General features: G+C 46.7%; 1 protein-coding gene across 1 annotated transcript in view; it reads left to right on the top strand.

Annotated features, from left to right (window-relative positions):
• PHLDB3 (pleckstrin homology like domain family B member 3) overlaps positions 1 to 9466 on the top strand; it is a 35090-nt gene extending 25624 nt beyond the window's left edge. Inside the window, exons 11-15 of the mRNA XM_056847161.1 lie at positions 975 to 1062; positions 4255 to 4311; positions 5538 to 5757; positions 6969 to 7054; positions 9331 to 9466. Coding sequence (XP_056703139.1) covers positions 975 to 1062; positions 4255 to 4311; positions 5538 to 5757; positions 6969 to 7054; positions 9331 to 9465 — 586 coding nt within the window. The 3' untranslated portion in view covers position 9466. The remainder of the gene's footprint in view (positions 1 to 974; positions 1063 to 4254; positions 4312 to 5537; positions 5758 to 6968; positions 7055 to 9330) is intronic.
• Positions 9467 to 21833: the final 12367 nt, after the last annotated feature.

Genomic DNA, 21833 nt, shown 5'->3' on the forward strand with positions numbered 1-21833 from the left:
GCTCCCTAGGCCAGGAGAAAAGTGCTGCTCTTAGTGGAACAGATCTGTGGCTCCAGCCCTACAGAGTTTTCGTTGGAGATGTGCCAAGGGGAAGAGTGCCATTACATTGTGCCCACATGGAATCGAGGCAGCTTGCAGCCATTACAGCCCCATTATGTTGTAGTGGTTAGGGTGTCAGATTGGGATCTGGGAGACCTGGGTTCGAATCCCTACTCTGCCACGGAAGCTCACTGGGTGGCCTTGCATGTGAGAGCCAACATGGTGTAGTGGTTAGGAGCTGTGGACTCTAATCTGGTGAACCGGGTTTGTTTCCCCACTTTTCCACATGAAGCCTGGTGGGTGACCTTGGGCCAGTCACAGTTCTCTCTGAGCTCTCTCAGCCCCACCTGTTGTGGGGCGAGGAAGGGAAGGAGATTGTAAGCTGGTTTGAGACTCCTTACGGTAGAGAAAATCAGGGTATAAAAATCAACTCTTCTTCTTCTTGGGCCTGTCATTGTCGTTCATTCTAACCTATCTCATAGGGTTGTTGTGAAAATAAACCAGTGGCAGGGAGGATATTATAAGCTGCTTTTGTTCCCAATTAGGGACAAAAGCAGGGTGTACATATGGCTATGGGATTTTTCTGTCATTGCCATTTTCTCAGTCTAAATTGCTTCTGCCTTGAGCTGCTATTAATGGAACCTGAATAGTTCTCACTAATAGAAACTGGGGAGGGGATTTAAATTGGGGCAGAGCAAGCATATGGGGTAAAGGGCTAGACACCTCCTCCACCCATTGCTGCTTCTCTGATCAAAGTTGGAGCCCGCCATGGCTGCTTTTAATTCCCCCCTCCTTTTAAGTTATGAAAGCTGATGATGGATCTCCTGCATGGTGTCTGTTTTGGTCCTCGGGCGCCTCTCCCCCTTCCAGATCCCGTGCGTTTCCCCGCCAGTGCTGATGCTAACCAGATGCCACCCCCTCCTCTCTCTTTGCAGCCTGGGGAATTGCATCACCACACTGGCTGAGATGGAACGGAAGGTTCGGGAAGCCATGGCAGAGCGGGAACGGCTGCTGCAGGAAAGGGTGAGGAGCAGAGAGACGGGATCCGAGCCCTGGACCCGAGCTCTTCCCTTTTCCCCAGAAGAGTAGCTGAAACTTGGGGCTGTGTTTTCTGAGAGTATTGCCCTGCCCCGACCCACCAAGCACTTAAGAAGAACCGCAAGGCCAGATCAGGTCAATCATTTTTGCCATTCTATCTCTGAAGAAGACCAGTCTCCTCTTAAGGACGTCAATAACATCCCATTCCCTGTGCGTGTTCCTGGCACTCCAATAAACGGTCTTAGAGCATGGAAGCTGCACTTCTGTGTTTCCCATCTAATAGTTCCCAACAGCCCAATCCTCCATGTGGTCATCAAATCTCTCTTCCAACCTATTTTAAAGCTATTTCCGGCAGAGACCGTCGCAGCATCTTGTGGCAGTGAGTTCCACGGTTACGTCGTGCAAAAAAGCAGTGGGTTTGTTGAAAAAGGAGTTGATTTTAATGTGTGGCGCTGAGGATTTTGGGGTGGGGAGGGTGATTTCCTCCCCTCCTTATTCACCCTCTTCACAGAAATTGTGATCTTATCAACCTCTGTCTTCCCCCACCCCCGCCCCTAAAATGCTCTCAGGCTAAAAATTAAACAAAATGAAAAGCTGGGAGATTTTAAAACGGATGCCTTTTTATTAGAAAATTGCAGATATGGGGGACTCTGATTTGGATGAGTGGTAAAAGGTAAAGGTAGTCCTCTGTGCAAGCACCAGGTCATTCCTGACCCATGGGATGACGCCACATTCCGAAGTATACTAGGCAGACTTTGGGCAAAAACGCATGGTCGCTTTAGCCTCCTTTATTCCCTGTTTCAGCCAGGATCGAAAGCACTTTCGGCAAAATGCATGCGTCGATCCTGACTGAATCCTGGCTGAAACAGGGAATTAAGGAGGCTTAAGCGACCATGCATTTTCGCCCTTTGTTTACAGGGTGGTTTGCCAGTGGGGGGACCTCAAATGCTGAGAACCCAGGGTGATATTTGTGCTATTGCAGGCAACCTAAAATCTAGTTTAGTTTATTGTTGTTACGGTCATAAACCAGCACATGTATAAAATACAGTCTTAAAATCTATGTTTCCCAGAGCAGAGTGGATTGCATCTGAAGAAGTGAGCTCTGCCTCAAAGGTCATGCTGGAATCAATGTTGTTAGTCTTTAAGGTGCCACCGGACTTCTGTGTTATTTCGCCCCAATAGCTTGACTACATCTGGCCCTTCACAGAAGCCATTTACTAATTGTAGCCACCAGAGGGAGCCATTTATAGTTTTTTCAATCCACCTCTACTGTGCTTCAAAATTATTTCAGTGCTTGTTTTACATTTTATGCCTTTTGAAATCATTTAGAGCAATACCTTTACCATTGTGGTTGCAGATACAGAAGCATCAGGCTTACTTCTAAAGAAAGATGCTTTCTCTTATCATCGGGAGCCAGCGTGGCATAGAGGTTATTGTGAAAGAAAAATAAGGCTACACTAAGCAATTTGCCAGCAAACTGAAAAAGGGGAAAAGATGCCAGGTGACAGCCTTATTGTCATGCCAAGCCCTTACGTGTTTCGCCATACCAGCTTTGTTAGGAGGATGTTCAGCACAAACCCCTTATTCCCCTGATGAACCAAAACTAGTAGGGGCCTTGCATGACAATAAAACTGTCCCCTGGCATCTTTCCCCCCCTTATTTCGTTTGATAGCAGTTATAGTGTCAGATTAGGTTCTGAGAGACCCAGCTTCGAATCCCCACTCTGCCAGGAAGCTTTAAAAAACTTAGCTCTCTTCCTCACTGTCAAAAGGCAGTAAGAGAACCCAGAGGTTCTACCCACAAGTTGCCCTCCTGCCAACCCCCAAGTTCCCCCAAATAAAATCCCGGAATCCTTCACCTGCCTCCCCACCCCCTGCTTTGAGTATTAGAGATAAACCCCATTTGTTTTCCTGAGTCAGGAATAGAACCTGTGTTGGGTAACAAAAATGAGGAACATGCATACTGAATGGGTAGCAGTGTGTGTACATTGTCTTGGGGTACAAGTGGACTGTAAGTTAAATATGAGCAGCCACTGTTGACGCAGTGACAAAAAAAGCTAACGTGATCTTGGGGTGCATCAACTGAGGCATAACATCTAAATCGCAAGATGTCATAATTCCACTGTACACAGCATTGGTCAGGCCACACCTGGAGTATTGTGTGCCATTCTGAAGGTTGAACTTCAAAAAGGATATGGACAGAATGGAGCAGGTGCAGAGGAGAGCAATGAGGATGATCAGGGGCCAGGAGACCAAGCCCTATGAGGGAGCTGGGAATGTTTAGTGTGGAGAAGAGGAGGTTGAGGGGGAACGTGATTGCTCTTTGAAGGGCTGTCACTTGGAGGAGGGCAGGGAGCTGTTCCTGTTGGCAGCAGAGGATAGGACTCGCAATAATGGGTTTAAATTGTGGGCAGAGAGGTACCGGTTGGATATTAGGAAAACGTTTTTTACAATAAGAGTTGTTCGACAGTGGAATCAGCTGCCTAGGGAGGTGGTGAGCTCCCCCTCACAGGCAGGCTTTAAGCAGAGGCTGGACAAGCACTTGTCAGGGATGCTCTAGGCCACTGGTTCCCAACCAGGGGTCCATGGACCCCCAGGGGTCCGCGAGAACTAAATTAAGGTCCACGAAACAAAGTTATAAACCCATAATAAATTAATATTTTCAATTAAAAGTTATCTATTATAAAAATATATATTCAAATATTATTCTAAGTTTAATGTTTAACTAACAGTTATGATTAAAGTTTATTTTCAAATTCTCAGAATTTTTATTTTGAACCTTGGGGTCCCTACACCGAACAAAAAAGTCCTAGTGGTCCCTGGTCAAAAAAAGGTTGGGAACCACTGCTCTAGGCTGATCCTGCATTGAGCAGGGGGTTGGACTAGATGGCCTTTGTGGCCCCTTCCAACCCTATGATTCTAACCCAGGCCTCCCCCGCCCTTCTAACCTTGAGTAACCTTTCTCATCTGCCTTCCACATGGTTTCCAGAACCAGGAAGTTGAAAGTTTCACTATGTCAGCTCCCCGTCTGTGCATTCATGTGAATGATTGGGGGGGGGGGGGAGTAACCTAAACAATCCTAGGAAACTGAAGGGAGGGGATTTAAGCTGCTTTCCCCCCACATGTCCACGGGCCTGTCTTGCTGCTGCAGACTTCGCTCACAGTTGTTTCCTCACAGGAAGCCAAGAGAGTTGCTGAGGAGGCCAGACGCATGGAGCTGCCCCCATCGACCAAGGTAAGGCGCCTCGTGGATCATGTCTGTGGTCAGGACAGACCAGTTGCTTTTCCTTTATCCTTTTGAACATGGTGGCAAGGTTAGCTTTGCCAGAACCTGTTTGTGCATGCATGTGTGAGGGAGGGAGGGGGGAACTGCCAGAGTTTCCCTCTGTTAACATGTTTATAATGTAAGGAAGCAATCAACCTGAGCATGCGTACAGTGCATTTCCCATGTTGCTAGCTGTTCAGGAAAGGCCTCTTGGGTGGACATCCAGTAGCACCTTAAAGACCAACAATATTTTGGGGATAGATCACGATGGGTAGCCACGTTAGTCTATCTGAAGCAGCAGAAAAGAGCAAGAGTCCATTAGGCACCTTAAAACTAACAAAATTTCTGGCCAGGGATGAACTTTTGGGGGTATGCGTTTTCAAAGCTCTCTTAACTTGACTATAAGTTAAAGCTATTCTTGAATTTTGTGACCCTTTTGAAGTATCAAGATCATTTATATATATATATATATATATATATATATATATATATATATATATATATATATATTTATACATTTTTTATATATTACATTAAAGGTAAAGGTCCCCTGTGCAAGCACCGGGTCATCCCTGACCCATGGGGTGACGTCACATCCCGACGTTTACTAGGCAGACTTTGTTTACGGGGTGGTTTGCCAGTGCCTTCTCCAGCATGCTTATTTTATTCTGCTTAATTATGTACTTGGTTTCAATTTGCTAGGTATCTCCATGCGTATCAGTAATCTCCGTTTTATCTGTATTATATTACTTTATGTTTCATCTTTTGTATTTTTTATTATGTAAAATAAAAAACCATTAAAAAAAGAGTCAATGCTCCCTTCGTCAGATATGAAGGGAGCTTTTGACTCTTGAAAACTCGTAGTCCGAAAATCTTGTTGGTCTCTAAGGTGCTCCTGGACTCAAATGTAGCTCTTCTACTTCAGACCAACATGAAACTACCTTTGGATGGGCATGTATCTTTCCCCTACTCTGAAACCGGGAAATGTGTCAGGTATCCCTGTATGAAAAAATCCAGTCCATCATACAAGACCATACAACCCTGGAGGATCCCTGTCAACCCAGCCAGGATGCCCAGGCAGGATGCCCAGGTAGCATCTCAGCACAGATAGTGACCCTGCAGATGGCAGTGTCCTAGGTGGGAAATTTTTAACCACCTCTTCCAAATTTAAGCTTTGCCATGTCGCTCCCCTGCAGACTCCTGACCCTGTGGAGATCCAAGAGCCGAAGCTGGCCGCATTCGACCTGCGTAAACACCTGGAGGCGTCAGGGCACAGTGTGGATACCTGCCCGCAGGTGCGGGTAAGCAGCAAGGCCTGCAAAGGTTACCTTGTTAAGATGGGCGGCAGGATCAAGACCTGGAAAAAGCGCTGGTTCACCTTTGACCGCCAGAAGCGTGTCCTGGCATACTATGCAGGTGAGAGAAAGAGAGAGAGAGCATCTTCTACCCAGCGTGTGCTGAACGATGCAGAGTGCCTATACTAATTCAATTTAAAAAATAAAATTATTCCCCAGTGGGAATTTGAACCTGGCTGTCTACAGACTAGGGAGTGAGCCAGTGGTGGACTACAAACCTGGGCAACCCAGGTTCGAATCTCCACTTCTCCCATGGAAGCTCACTGGGTGACCTTGGGCCCATCACAAACTCTCAGCCTGGCCTACCTCACAAGATTCTTGTGAGAAAAGGGAGGAGGGGAGAACAATGTTCTAAGCAGCTTTGAGTCCCAACTGTGGAGAGAAAAGCAGGATATGAATATAATAAATGGATACATCGCACTGTCGCTTGTTTCTGCATGATCAGGGCAGTCTGCTCACGGTGCTCCAAACAGACTGTAATTCTTGCGCTAAGGAAAACTCAATGCTGCACCCTGCATGTGTGAAGCTAATGGAGCACGGTCAAGTAACTGATTCTGGTTTAGCTAATCGTTAGCAGGGGCAAGGGTACTGAAGCCCCATTCCTGACCGCTGGGGAACTATTTCAGTTGCCTGTCCAGTTCCTGAGATTTCTGTAGGCACTCATCATCCACAGCTGAGTTTATATCTATGCACTGATAAGACCTAGAAATCTGCATGTCTTGGTTTTCTTTACAATGAAACCTCTCAGCTGCATCCTATGCCTATCACACCGTTTGGAGGGTTTTTCTGAATTCCTCTGTAACCACAGTCTAAACATAGCTTCTCTTTGCCTGTTCTTAGGCAGGTTGAACCTCGAAGGGTATGCATGTGCGTATTTGGGATCAGAGGCCTTTTCTGCAGGGACGTTTCCCTGCAGTCACCCCCACTGACTGCTTTGGGACTTCCTTTTGATTATGCATGCCTTTCCCGACTGTAAGAGGTCGCCTCACTCTCCCTGCAGATTTTGTCAGAAATTTCCAGATGCTCTTTTAGCCAGAGTCTGTAAAATGCAGGTAAAATGCACGGGGAGAGTGAGGTGACCTCTAATGGGCAGTAAAGGCATGCATAATCAAAAGGAAGCCCCGAAGCAGTTGGTGGGAAAATGTCCCTGAATAAAAGGCCAGAGTTACACACCCAAGAAGTTCACCTGTCTCCCTCTTTTCTGTATCCCCCCTTTCCACATCCTTCAGCTTTCCTCATTAATGTGAACCCCTGTCTCTCTTCTCATTCCAGACAAAGAGGAGACCAAGCTCAAAGGTGTGATTTACTTCCAAGCTATCGAAGAAGTCTATTATGACCATCTCCGCAGTGCCTTCAAGGTATTGTGATGGGGTTTCCTTTGTCCCCCGTAGCTCCCCTCACATTAGACCAGGACAGGGAGAAGCTTTTCTCCCTCATAATACCAGAACGCGGGGTCATCCGCTGAAGCTGTAGGGTGGGAGATTCACGACAGATAAAAGGAAGTCTTTCTTCACACAACACATAGTTGAATTGTGGAACTTCTGCCCTAGGATGTGGTGATGGCTGCCAACTTGGAAGGCTTTCAGAGGGGAGTGGACATGTTCATGGGGGAGAGGGCTATCCATGGCTACTAGTCAAAATGAATACTAGTTGTGATGCGTCCCTATTCTCTCCAGGATCAGAGGAGCATGCCTATTATATTAGGTGCCTTGAAACACAGGCAGGATGCTGCTGCAGTCGTCTTGTTTGTGGGCTTCCTAGAGGCACCTGGTTGGCCACTGTGTGAACAGACTGCTGGACTTGATGGGCCTTGATCTGATCCAGCATGGCCTTTCTTATGTTCTTAAACCCTGTCAAGCACAGTGGGGCTAGATTTAGGGGACGCCACAGTCCAAATTGATTGGTGACTCCATCACCTTTTGGATTCTGTTTTGGGGAGGTGGGGGCTCATACACCTTTTGCTTCCTTCTACTGAGCCAGACCCTTGGTCCGTCGAGGCCAGAGTTGTCTACTCTGACTGACAGAGGCTCTGCAGGGTCTGAGGCTGAGGTCTTCCACATTGCCCATGGTCAGGTCCTTTGGAGATAGTGGGAAATGCACCTGAGGCCTTCTGCATGCCAAGCCGACGATCTACCGCTGAGCCCACGGCCCCTTCCTCTATGGAGTGCCCAGAGTGCCTTCCTGCTGCCTTAGTTTTATGACATGCAAGGTGTAGTGATGAGGTCTTTCTGGCTGGGAGTAGAAGATGGGCTGATATGCAGGAAAATAAAAACAAGGCTTGGGGACTCAGTGTCTCTGTGTTCCATCAGGTGGAAGGGAAAGAGGGAGAGAGACCAGCAGCTCTTCTTACACTTGCATTGTGTTGGACTGAATTTGTACTAAACAAGTTGTCATGCTAGGAGGAAACTTTGATGACCTGTTCCGTTCTCAAATACAACATTCGAGTGAAAAAGCAGGAGATACTAGTGGTTTCTAGCAGCCCACACTAACCCTACCGCATCTGAGCTTGGAAGCTAAATAGGGTTGTTTACTTGGATAGGAGGCAACCAGGGAAGAGTCTGCAGAGGGTGGCAATGGCAAATCACCTCTGCTTCTCACTTGCCTTGAAAGCCCCTTGCTGGGGTCACTAAGCCCCTTGCTGGGGAAAGCTAAGCAGGGTTGGTACTTGGATGGGAGACCACCAAGGAAGACACTGCAAAGGAAGGCAATGGCAAACCACCTCTGCTTCTCACTTGCCTTGAAAACCCCATGAGGTGGAACTTGATAAGGTTGCCATGAGCTGGCTGTGACTCGAAGAGACACGACCTATACTTACAGATGGTCTGAGCAGGGCTTGACGATGGATCGTTCCCCCTCCCCAATAATTTCTGGTGCCCCTTTTCCCCCCTCAGTTCAATTCACTGCATTTCAATTCCTGTCCAATGACCATAATACACAAATCAAATCACATAGCTCTTAGAACAGGGGTGTCAAATATAAGGCCTGCAGGCTGGATCCTCCCCTTTGAGAGCTCTTATCCAGCCCCTGAGCCAGCCGAGGGAGCCACCCCCCCACTCTCGATTTGGGCTGGCGAGGCATAGCCCGGCCCAAACAAGTGACATTTATGTCATATCCGGCCCTCATAACAATTGAGTTCGAGACCCCTGTCTTAGAACAAAAGCAAAATAACCTCTTCCATTGACTTGACCCTTTCTAACTGTTCTGTAACAGCAATAGAGAAGAATTTTGCTACTGATAGTATAATCTTTCCTTGGGGGTGGGGGGAAGCAAGTATGAAATCACACATCTGGATGATCTACCAAAAAGTTTAAAAATCCAGGGTGCCACCGAATTAACTCGAGGTCTGGAATAAAGACTGCCAGATGATAATATGCATGAAACAGGTGTTGTTTATTTATTTATTTGGTTTCTATCCCACCCCTCCCTGGCCAGGCCAGGCTCGGGGCGGATTGCAACATATTCCAACAATTTAAACATTCCAACCATTCCAAACATAATAATTTACAGCTAAAAGTTCTCAACATCTATTAAGATTCTAGTGGCTCCCTGAATTATTAACCTGAATTTATTGTTGTTGTTGTTGTTGTTGTTGTTGGCTTTTCATCCTTGTTACTTTTTTGCTTTCCCTCACCAGAGCCCCAATCCCAAGCTGACCTTCTGTGTCAAGACATACGACCGTCTTTTCTGCATGGTGGCGCCTAGTCCAGAGGCCATGCGCATCTGGATAGACGCGATCGTCACAGCAGCAGAGGAGAATGCTCGCTACTAAAGGGGTGTGATCTACCCAGGACTTGACTCCGCACGTTGACCTCTAACCTCAAGGTGCTCCCTTGTGTGATTTAGGACTCATCTCCCAAGAGGCGTTGGACAGCACCGTAGCCAATGGGAGAACTGCGTGTCTTGATTGGAAACACGCAGTTCATCCAACCGTTGGATCAAAAGGATGGAACCTAAGTACCCAGTGGGTCCTCTCGTAAAGTTGTTGGCACCTTTAAGTTTATTGCCTAAAGCTCTTAATTTAAAAACAAAACAAAACTGGATCAATTCAAAATGTGGTTTCCGATGACTATCGGGAAAGGATTGTATCTTGGTCGACGGACATTGTTGGTGTGAGTTGCTGTCAGTTTTATACAGTCAAATTCCGCTGAATGCAAACCAACATCTCTGGGACTTGCCGCTGTTGGATATCATCTGCTAAGAAAGTGGGAGTCTTTGGAGAGAGGAGAATTTGTATGAATTTTAACTTGTGAGTTGGCCAGAACTTCCCTGGAGTGGAAAAGATTCTACAGTCCTGTCCAGTGGGAACCAGAATTCACCACCAAGGAGAAGATGAGACTGAATCTAACACGAGTCAGATTTGACCTTGCTTCTGGCCGTTAAAAGCAGGCCTGATTCCCACAATCCCTTGCATTTAGACTTCTGCAACCATGTGAGGTTTTCCTCCCACAAAGCCTTGCCATAGTGCCTTGACACAGGTTTGTCTGGAATACGGAAGATGTTCCCACAGTACAGGGAAACGCTCCCGTGAGAACTGCCGCACCTCCTAAACAGGATGGGAAGATGGCTGCACTGTACAGCTCCTGTATTTATTGTATGCTTTAGGGTCTCTATTGAATACCTGGGACGCTGTTTCGAGGGGGAGGGGGGAACCATGTATAAACTGTATGCTATTTATTACATAAACCTTTTAAGTGGAAACCGATCTGACACTCTAGATTTGTTTGCAAACGGCATCACATTCCTTGCTGTGGTTCCCTCTGTCAATATATGGCACTACAAACATGCTTCTCAAGTCCTACTAATTTCAGTGACTTTGGCTCCCAAATAAACATGCATAGGATTGCAATTCAAAAGGCTTTGGATCAGGAACAGGCAGCAGGGGTGGGGGGCTGGCAACTCCCTTTCAGAACCTTCTGCCCTTTCCCCCAAAAATTGCAATGGGTTGTCTGTTTCCATGTCCTCAACCAACTTCTCAGAACTTGGACTGCTTTTAAAAAACACGGATTTGGAAGTTTCACAGGGAGAACAACTAAAGCGTTGCCAGCTCTAGGTTGGGAAGTACCTGGAGCTCTTGGGAGTGGAGCCTGAGGAGGGTGGGGTTTGGGGAGGGGAGGGACTTCAATGGGGTATCACGCCATGGAATCCACCTTCCAAAGTAGCGATTTTCTCCAGGTGAACTGAGCTCTGTCACCTGGAGATCAGTTGTAATAGTGGGAGATCTCCAGCTACCACCTGGAGATCAGCGACCCTAGCAGAGGAGTAATTTGGAGCAGGGAACGAATAGGATTAAATACCAGCAGGACTTGCCCCTTGCCCCTTCCACAATCCTGACTGCCCTACCCAGCCATTGTTTCCTCCTTAAAAAGGGCACAGAGTAGGGTTGCCAGCCTCCAGGTGAACCCTGCAGATCTCCTGCAATTACAACTGGTCTCCAGACAACAGAGACCAGTTCCCCTGGAGAAAATGGCTCCTTTGGAGGGTGAACTCCATGACATTGAAGTCCTTCCCTAAACCTTACCCTCCTCAGGCTCCATCCCCAAATCTCCAGGAATTTTTCAACCTGGAGTTGGCAACCCTAGCATCATGTGATGTTACACACACCTTCCAAGTGTGATACGAAAGGCCAAGTGTCTAAGCCATGGCTTCAGGTACCCTTGAACCTGGCTCCTTTTATTGTAGAAGGGTAATCAAATGCATTCCTTTTTTAATGTTTTAAGGGGATCAGTTTTATCTCTTTACACTTTGGCTTCTGGGGCGATGCCCATGGCTGTTTCTCTCTCACTGTCACTGCTGTGAGCCTTCAGACAGCAATTCTTGCAATATGCCGCTCAGACGATGTTTGGCATAGTCATGAAGGGTGGCGGTTTCCAGTTTGGGCGGGGGACGCGGGGTTAATTAGTGGGGAGTGATTAAGCATTGAGAAAGATGGCGCTTAATCGTTGGGAGAGGCTTGGCACTTTGGCAGAATGCTAAATTGGCAGGATTAAGAGGCCTTGCTTTAAGGCTTTCTTCATTTATCACTGTACTTTTGAAAAGTACTGATAATGCATTTATGCAAATGTTTTAAAATCCCTCCTTCAGATCTGTTTTAACTGTAGGGTGTGCATGGAAGGTAGGAGAAGAAAGCAGCTGTTGAGGAAGACAGTGTTGTATAGTGGTCGGAGTGTCAGACTAGAATCAGGAAGACCCCAGGTTACTAATCCCCACTGTGCCATGGAAGCTTGCTGGGTGACCTTGGCTTAGTTCAACCATCTTGCACAAACATGGTTTGCTTAAACTAACTATAGTACTTGTGATCATGTGAATATAAAGCCATTCCACTAACTATGTTGGTTAGGCTCTGTCAAGCAGTATTTGAAACCCTGGTTAAGAGGTGGCTTATTAACCACAGCTAACCTTAACTCATTTCATGTGATGTATACGTGATGTATACATGGGGACAAGAGCCCCGTGGTGCAGAATGGGAAGCTGCAGTACTGCAGTCCAAGCTCTGCTCATGACCTGAGTTCAATCCCAACGGAAGTTGATTTCAGGTAGCCGGCTCAAGGTTGACTCAGCCTTTCATCCTTCCGAGGTTGGTAAAATGAGTACCCGGCTTGCTGGGGGTAAAGGGAAGATGACTGGGGAAGGCACTGGCAAACCACCCCGCGAAACAAAGTCTGCCTAGTAAATGTCGGGATGTAACGTCACCCCATGGGTCAGGAATGACCATGTGCTTGCTCAGGGGACCTTTACCTTTACCTTTTTATACGTGGGGACATCCTGCCTGAATCCTCACTTGTTCCCAAGGGGAGAGACAGCCAGTGTGGTGTAGTGGTTAGAGTGTCAGACTAGGATCTGGGAGACCCAGGTTCGAATCCCAACTCTGCTATGGATGCTTGCCAGGTGACCTTGGGCCAGTCATTCTCTCTCAACCGAAACTTCCTTACAGGGGTTGTTGTGAGGATAAAATGGAGGACAGCTGCTTTGGGTCTCCATTGGGGAGGAAAGCATTTTGTTTATTAATGAAGTAAACAAAAAAAGAAAGAAAAAAGAAATATGCTCTTGCACTCTCCCTGGATGCAACAGAGACCGGCCAATGCAAAGGTGATGGAACCAACATCTGTTGAGGCAAGCAAGGGTCTAAGTGATAGTCTGTGAACTGAATCTTGATTTTATGAATTAATTCTGGTTCAAATAAACCATGGTTTCTTGTTATGTCTAGACTGAGCCATGGAGAGGCTGTTGTTATAAACTGCAAAGTGAACATGTGTTCTAGCTAAGCCTGCCAGAAAAGCACAAATCTCTTTGCTTAAAAGGTGCTGGGGCAACTGAAACCGTTGCTAGAATTGTTTAACTTCTAATGGAGGCAGTTAGCCAGCCATGCTCCATTTACTTATAAGAACATAAGAAGAGCCATCCAACCCAGAAGTGACAGGGATGCTTTAGCATATTCCTCCAAAAAAACTATGGATTCCATAGAGATTTTTTTTTTTCAGGGATATGCTAGAGTGTCCCTGTCACTTCTGGGTTTACCCCAGAAGGGCATTATTGTTCTGTGCGCCACTGTGTGCACATGTGAAACGTGTCCCCCCCGCCCTTTAATTGGCCTGCTTTCCCCACTGGCCAGCTGAGGGGCAGCGGGCAGGCCTCTTAATTAGCAGCCAATTGCCCACCATTAACAGGCATCTAGCGACCCTAGCCATGCTAGATCAGCCCAAAGACACAGTGGCCAATTAACTAACTCTGGTTGTTTGTGCATGATTGGTTTGTCCCTGGCTCATCCCTCTCTTGTCTCACACTTTTATATCCCAAGATCGGAAAACCTTATGCATGGTGTGGCTTGTTGTGAAGAAAGTCCTGGGAGCACTGCATAATCACCAGCAGAAATCTGAAAGCATCTGAGTCCCTGCCCCTTGAAAATGCTGCTTTGTAATTGGCGGTAGTGCTTCCTGTGATAATAACGTCGGCCTCCCCCCTCCCCCTGGGCGAGTGGCCATTTCACAACCCATTTTACAAAATGGAGTACTGTTGAATCACCAGCCAAAATCCATAAGTGTCTGAGTCCCTGCCCCTTGAAATGCCGCTTTATTCAGAAAAGAAAACGGGGGGAGGGAGATAAGCTTGGAATAAAACTTACTTTCGGGATAAAACAGGGACTGGAAAACCCAGGGAAGTCATGGAATGGAAGAGAGCTGAGCCCTCAGGGAAGAGAAAGTCATGCATAACCCCCGCAGAGAATTGGGACAACCTCGGGAGAATCGTGAGACAAACCAACCACGCATAAATTAACGCTGGGAAGCCCACAAACAGGAAGACTGCAAAAGCATCCTCCCTTCTGTGCTCCCCAGCAACTGATTTAAAGAGGCATGCTTCCTCTGATTCCCTGACCTGGATAGCCCAGGCTAGCCTGTTCTCGCAGTCAGATCTCAGAAGCTAAGCAGGGCCGACCCTGACAAGTATTTGGAGATCTCCAAGGAATATCAGGGTCAATGGCAAACCATCTCTGAACATCTCTTGCCTTAAAAACCCCACCAGGGGTCACCATAAGTCAGATGTGACTTAATGGCAAACACACATACACACACAGACAACATCCTCTGATACTTGAGGGATTAGATATCCATCATGATTAGTAGCCACTAATCCTCCATGATTTTGTCAACTCCCCTTTTAAAGCCTTTCAAGTTGGTGGCCATCACCACATCCTGGGGCAGCCAGTTCCACAAATTATCTATACGCTGTGTGAAGAAATTCTTCCTTTTGTCTGTCCTGCATTTCTCACACCCTTCAGCTTCAGTGAATGACCCCGGGTTCTAGTGTTATGGGAAAGGGAGAAGAGTTTATTGCTCTTCTCGTTGGAGACCGGCTGTCTTCTGGCTCTCCAGTTCCACGACAGAACTTGGTTGTCTAACATCATGCAAAAACTTGCATCTCAGATCTGCCTCTTTGCTCCGAGCCGCTTTTTCCTTTTGTGGTGTGTTTTGTTGTTTTCTATCTGGGATTTGAAATTTTAAGCAACACTGCATGCTTTGGCAGTAAGGCAAAGTAAGAAACAACACAATAACATCCGGAGTAAAGAAAGTAACCACAACACATGGTCTTAAAACACACAATGTTTCTCTTTCCCCCCTCCCACAAGTGTATACTTTTCAACATCCAAGAGGATTTTGGCCCGTGACCCCTCCCCCCACTTCTCTGAGTTTTGGCTTCCTCTCCTGAAATCTAAAAAATGCATCTTTTCATTCCTTACAGTGTCCTAAAATGGTGATCAAATGTTCCAAAATAAGGACAGGGTTTGGGGAGGGACCGGACCTCAGCAGGCTAAATGGCAAAGCAGCCATTTCCCCCAGGGGAACTGATTTCTGTAGACTGGTGATTATAGCTCTATGGTAGAAGCTGTTTTTACCCAAATACCAGAGCGTCCCCACGACGCCTGCAATGTGATGAAGTAACTTCTGGTGAGTGTCGGAAGTGACGTTGAGACATTGAGTCTTTATTCATGGAAGGTTTTGCATTGGATTTGCCACTCTTTAGATGCACTTTCCCCCCATCCGTATTCTCAAAACTCAACAAGAAGCCGCCTTGCAGAGTTTTGAGAATTCAGATGGGGAAAATGTGCATCTAGAGAGTGGCAACTCCAACGCAAAACCTTCCATGAATAAAGACTTATTGTCATTGTTAGAGGTCTAGGACTCAGTTTGCTGCTGTACCCCTACCACCCAGCTGAATGGCGTCAGTGGGAGGGCCCCCAAAGCAGGGGATCTTCCGCCTAGGGTTGCCAGGTCCCTCTTCACCACCAGCGGGAGATTTCTGGGGCGGAGCCCGAGGAGGCCGGGGTTTGGAGAGGGGAGGGATTTCAATGCCATAGAGTCCAATTGCCAAAGTGGCCATTTTCTCCAGGGGAATTATCTCTATTGGCTGGAGATCAGTTGTAATAGCAGGAGATGTCCTGCCACAGCTTCACTCAGGCAGCCAGAAAGGTGCATGGAAGAGAAAGATTGCTATTGAAAAATTATGTATAAAGGATTTGAAGGAGCAACAGTTTGAGGCCACCGGCTGACGAAGCTGTCTTCGGACGGCGAAAGCGTTTAAATCATCCGGCAAACGCTCCAGGAGAGGCGTGCCTCCCCCGATTCTAGGCTCCATTATTGCTTTCTGTTAAAAGAAGAAAGTTGTCAAACAAGTCATTGTACTGACTTTTGCAAACATTTGTCTTCTTCGGGTAGCTTTCAGCTACACATTGTCACTGTGTTATGTTTGCATATGTTCATGATATTTTTGACGCTTGCACTTGTAAATAATAGAGCACTTTTTTGCATTACTATTGTGAGCTTGGTACCTTAGTTTCTCCACACACACACACACACACACACACACACACACCACCTGGAGGTTGGCAACCCTACTTCCCCTCCTGGTGAGGGTTTGACAACCTTATTCAGGCCCCACCTGGCTGTTGGCAGCACTAACCCTGGGGGGAGGGGTCATTGTACCCCATGGTCTCCTGAGATATTTCTCATCTGTCATAATTCAGAAAGATAATGATAGGCCTTGAACCCACGTATCTAAACATGCTCTCCATTTACTTGATGTGGGGAGTAACTTGAGGTTTCACTTTTTTTCCCCACTAAATGTATTTAGCATTTTTTTTCAAATTTGGAAATGCAAGCTACCTTGAAGTATTTTAAATAAATCATTCAAACTAAATAGATTGGGGGCAGCAAGATTCAGGAAAGACCAAAGGAAGTCCTTCTTGGCGCGGGGAATTCTCTGTACTAGAATGTAATGATGTCTGCTCATTTCGTTGGCTGTAAAGGGGGATTAGACAAATTCATGGAGGATAGATCAGTTGTAACCCTGGGAGAACTCCAGGTACCTTCTGGTGGTCGGCAACCCTACTTTGGTCTTATCAACCAGAAGGGTTCCATTTTAGGGTTGCCAACCTCCAGGTGGTGGCTGGAGAACTCCTGGGATTACTACTGATCTCCAGCCGACAGAAGACAGTTCACCTGGAGAAAATGGCCACCTTGGAATGTGGACTCTATGGCATGATACCCCAAACCTCGCCCTCCTCAGGCTCCGCCCATAAAATATCCAGGTATTTTCCAACCTGGAGCTGGCAACCCTATACCTTTTGGTTGCTGTTTTCACCATGACCTACACAGTCAGCTTTGCAACAAGTGAAATGACAGAAGGGCTTAGAAAAGTACATTTAATTGAACTCTGGAAGTCTAGGGTTGCTAACTCTGGCCTGGGAAATTCTTGGAGATTTGGGTGTGGAGCCTGGGGAGGGACCTCAGCAGGATACTATGCCAGAGTTCACCCTCTGAAGCAGCCATTTTTCTCCAGGGGAACTGCTCTCTGTCTTCTGAATATCAGTTGTAATTTTGGGAGGTCTCCTGGCCCCACGTGGAGGTTGGCAACTCTATTTCAGGAGCCTGCATTTTTCAGCAGTGTGCTTTGTGGCAACTTTAGTTTTGTAGCCCTCAGGTTCAGTAACAGGGTTGTCAGGTCCCTCTTCGCCACCTGCAGGAGATTTTGGGGGCAGAGTCTGAGGAGGGCGCGGTTTGGAGAGGGGAGGAACTTCAATGCCATAGAGTCCAATTGCCAAAGTGGCCATTTTCTCCAGGGGAACTGATCTCTGTCGGCCAGTTGTGATAGCAGGAGATCGCCAGCTAGTACCTGGAGGTTGGCAACCCTAGTCAGCAAGCTAACAACAGCGCTTTCAGGAAGTAGCCAGTTGCTGCTATTCACCTAATGGACACAGGAGGAGCTAAAGCCAAAGGAAAGGTGTAGATAAATGTTTTGTGGTATAGTGCACCAATCTGCATTTTGCCCTGGATTCATTTTTGTAAATAAACAGCTCCTTGTTAACCTCAGAAGTGCCTTAGATTGCATTGTCTGTTTCTACAACTCCATATTCTAATCCCATCTCTAAGGGATGGATAATACATGCATGTCTGTACTGTGATTGCTCTGTGTTTTATAACTGGTACTTGCATGCATGAACTTAGGGCAAAACCCGGATGTGACAAAACACAAAGATCAATTCAGCTGATGTCTGTAAAATAAAAACAGCAGGTTTGTGCACCCCACCCCATATCCATTTGCATCAGGGCTTTGCTGGGAAAGGAGAGGGAATTTTAACCCTTCAACCTCTGTTCATTTTTGCAAACTGAAATTGACTCCCTTATCCCTAAGGTAAAGGTAAAGGTCCCTTGTGTGAGCGCCGGGTCATTCCTGACCCATGGGTTGATGTCACATCCCGACATTTACTAGGCAGACTATGTTTACAGGGTGGTTTGCCATTGCCTTCCCCAGTCATCTTCCCTTTACCCCCAGCAAGCTGGGTACTCATTTTACCGACCTCAGAAGGATGGAAGGCTGAGTCAACCTTGAGCCGGCTACCTGAAACCAACTTCCATCGGGATTGAACTCAGGTCGTGAGCAGAGCTTGGACTGCAGTACTGCAGCTTACCACGGGACTCCTTCCCTTATCCCTATAGTGCTATTAATATCTTGAAGAAAAAGAGACATACTTTAAAAAAAAACACCCAACTTTCCCCCCTTTAAAAATGCCAGTAACAAAGTAGAGAGCCTGGTTTTGATAAGCAGAAGGTGCACAATTGAACCACCCCTCCTAGGGTTGCCAACCTCCAAGCGGTGGTGGAGATCTCTTGAGATTGGAGAAAATGGCCACTTTAGAAGATGGGTTCATAGCATTATGCCCAGTTGAAGTCCCTCCTCTCCCCAAATCCCACCCTCCTCAGGCTCTACCCCCAAACTGGAATTGGCAATCCTAACCTTTACCTTTCCTGCACAGTCCCAATACAAACAGAGGTCCAAGATTTGTTTCAATCCTTATATCCCTCCAACACTAGATATATGCTGCTCAAGATCAATTGATCAAGGAGCTTCTAAGGGATAAAAGGACAAATGGGTTTTAAGAACATGCAGGTTACGCTATAGAGATTGCAGGTTACGCCATAATCCAGTTTGACTCGTTCTGTGTTGTGATAAACAGCACAAGAGAAGATGTTTCTTCGCTTAACAATAAAATAGTTATTCACCAACGAAACAGTCTACACGATCCGAGCAAAACTTAGAAAGCGTCAAGAAAAAGAAAGACATGATCTATGTCCAGATTGGTTTGGGACCAAGGTCACTCCTCAGGGTTGCAGAAGAGTGTAATAAACAGCCTGGAAATGTATATTTATAATAAATCAATTTCTAAAAAGTCTGGAAATTTAAATCATCCTCTCTCTGTTTCTGTTCTATCATTTAAACTGCATATATTTTACACATGTACAAGGGAATGGGCTCATTGCTCACTCTCTTCACAGACTGACATCTACAGCAAGCACATATAGAGTTCAAAACTGCTATAAAATAACTCTCAAATAACCAGTTACATTAAATGGAAGTATCACCTGTGAAAAGCATTGCATTTTAAGGTGTGCAGAAACAGTATGAAAATTCTGTCTGTGTACTGTTGCCAACCTCCAGGTAGGGCCTGGAGATCCCCTGAATTACAACTGACCTGCAGTTGACAGAGATCAGTTCCCCTGGAGAAAATGGCTGTTTCGGAGGGTGGCCTCTAAAGCGTTATACCCAGCAGTGGTCTCTCCCCTCTTCAAACGCCACCCTCCCCAGGCTCCACCCTAGAACCTCTGGGAATTTCCCAACCCAGAGTTGGCAATTTGTGTCCATTTTAAAGTTTTATTTCTTAAAATATATATATCTCACCTTTCAGTTCACACTAGGGTTGCCAGCTCCAGGTTGGGAAATATCTTGAGATTTGGGGGGTGGAGCCTGAGGAGGGCAGGGTTTGGAGAGGGGAGGGACTTCAGTGCTATAGAGTCTAATTGCCCAAGCAGCCATTTTCTCCAGGTGAACTGATCTCTGTCACCTGGAGATGAGTTGTAATAGCAGGAGATCTCCAGCCACCACCTGGAGGCTGGCAAACCTAGTTTACACACCAGCTAACGAAATCCAATTAAAGCAATTTAGAATAATGCACAATTATGAAACAAATCTCACGGTGCACCAAACTCAGCACATGTAACCCAAGTTAAAATGCAGAATTCTAGCAGAGTAAAAACAGCCATGAAAAGTAGCCAGGAGTCCCAAAAGCTGTCATGCACGGCTTTAATTGGATGTCTCCACACCATGCCATAAACTTTCATGCGTGGTTGGATTAGCCACGCAATTCACAGGAGTTATCTCAACATTACTGAGAAATTCTGCAGCTTTCGGCCTTTGAAATATCTCTTTATCCCCAGTCATTTCCTAAAAGCTGTCCTTTCTTCAATTAAGCCACGTTCACTTTCCAAACTACTGACCGGGTTCAAGAAATCATCCAAACCCTTGTTCCATCATAGCTATGGCTGCCAACCTCCAGGTGGTGGCTGGAGATCTCCCACTATTACAACTGATCTCCAGGTGACAGAGATCAGTTGCCCTGAAGAAAATGGCAGCTTTGGCAATTGGACTCTACGGCATTGAAGCCCCTCCCTTCTCCAAACTCCACCCTCCTTAGGCTCAACCCTCAAAATCTCCAGGTATTTCCCAATCTGGAGCTGGGAACCCTAATCATAGTTGTGGTTTGAAGCATCCAACAAACACCAACGGGTTCCATATGGTCAGGTTTTTCCCTCGTCTCATGAGGTGACGTCATTCAAAGGAAACATGTACATCCTGTTTACATTTCTTGCTTATAATATTTAGATCCCACATTTGCATTCAAACAATAAAAAGGTGACATAAAACGTTAAAATCCATACACAACGTTTAACACTGATAGTAGCTATTAAAAACTGACAGTAACCACAGGAGAGATATAACTTTTAAAAAAGAAGGCCTCTAGTGAGGGAATAATTCACAGTACAGAGAGAAGTGGCTCAGGCTAGCGTGATCTTTTCCGATCTCAGAAGCTAAGCAGGGTTGGCCCTTGGATGGGAGACAGGATTGCCAGGTACCCCCTAGCAACTGGCGAGAGATGAGGGTAGGGATGCCAGCCTCCAGGTAGCACCTGGGGATCCCCTGGAATTACAGGTCATCTCCAGACTACAGAGATCAGTTTTCCTGGAGAAAATGGAAGCTTTGGAGGGTGGACTCAACGGTATTGTATCCCACGGAGGTCCTTGACCTCCCCAGGCTCCATCCACAAATCTCCAGGAGTTTTGCAAGCTGGATCAGGCCCCCCTACCCCACATCCCTCACCGGTAGCCAGGGGGGACCTGGCAACTCTAGATGGGGGTGGGTGGGGGAACTTACCAGCAGCAAACTGATGGTTAGGCCTGTGTTGTCAGTGATGTGTCAACACAGGGTTGCCAACCTCCAGGTACTAGCAGGAGATCTCCTGCTATTACAACTGATCTCCAGCCGATAGAGATCAGTTCACCTGGAGAAAATGGCCACTTTGGCAATTGGACTCTATGGATTTGAAGCCCCTCCCCAAACCCCGCCCTCCTCAGGCTCCGCCCAAAAAAACTCCCGCCGGTGGCAAAAAGGGACCTGGCAACCCTACATCAACCCTACGTGCACACTGGAAGTGACATCATCACATCACGGTGATATGGGGACGCTCTAGTATTTGGGCAAAACTCTGGTAGAATCCATTTTTGACATCAAGTTTTTGCTTAAATATCAGAGCATCTCCATGTCACCGGCAACATGATGACATCACTTCCTGTTAGGGTTGCCCATCTCCAGGTGGTGGCTAGAGATCTCCCACTATTACAACTGATCCCCAGGTGACAGAGATCAGTTCCCCTGGAGAAAATGGCCGCTTTGGCAATTGGATTCTATGGCACTGAAGTCCCTCCCCTTTCTAAACCCCGCCCTCCTCAGGCTCCACCTCCAAAGTCTCCAGGTATTTCCCAACCTGGCGCTGTCAACCCTACTTCCTCTGAGCACCAGAAGTGACATTGATGTGTAGCTGACACCACAGGCCTAGGCCTCAGTTTATTGCTGGTAACATTTAAGTTCCTCCCCTCCCCAAACCCCGCCCTCCTCAGGCTCTACCCCCCAAATCTCCATGTATTTCCCAATCCGGAGTTGGCAACCTTAGTCGGAATGTACAGGTGAAGAAGGCAGATGAAATCCTCATGGGCTTCAGAAACCAACAGGTCCACAGAACATTGAGTTTGTTCT

Source organism: Euleptes europaea, chromosome 3 (genome assembly GCF_029931775.1).
Source record: "Euleptes europaea isolate rEulEur1 chromosome 3, rEulEur1.hap1, whole genome shotgun sequence".
In the NCBI taxonomy this organism is placed as follows: domain Eukaryota; kingdom Metazoa; phylum Chordata; class Lepidosauria; order Squamata; family Sphaerodactylidae; genus Euleptes; species Euleptes europaea.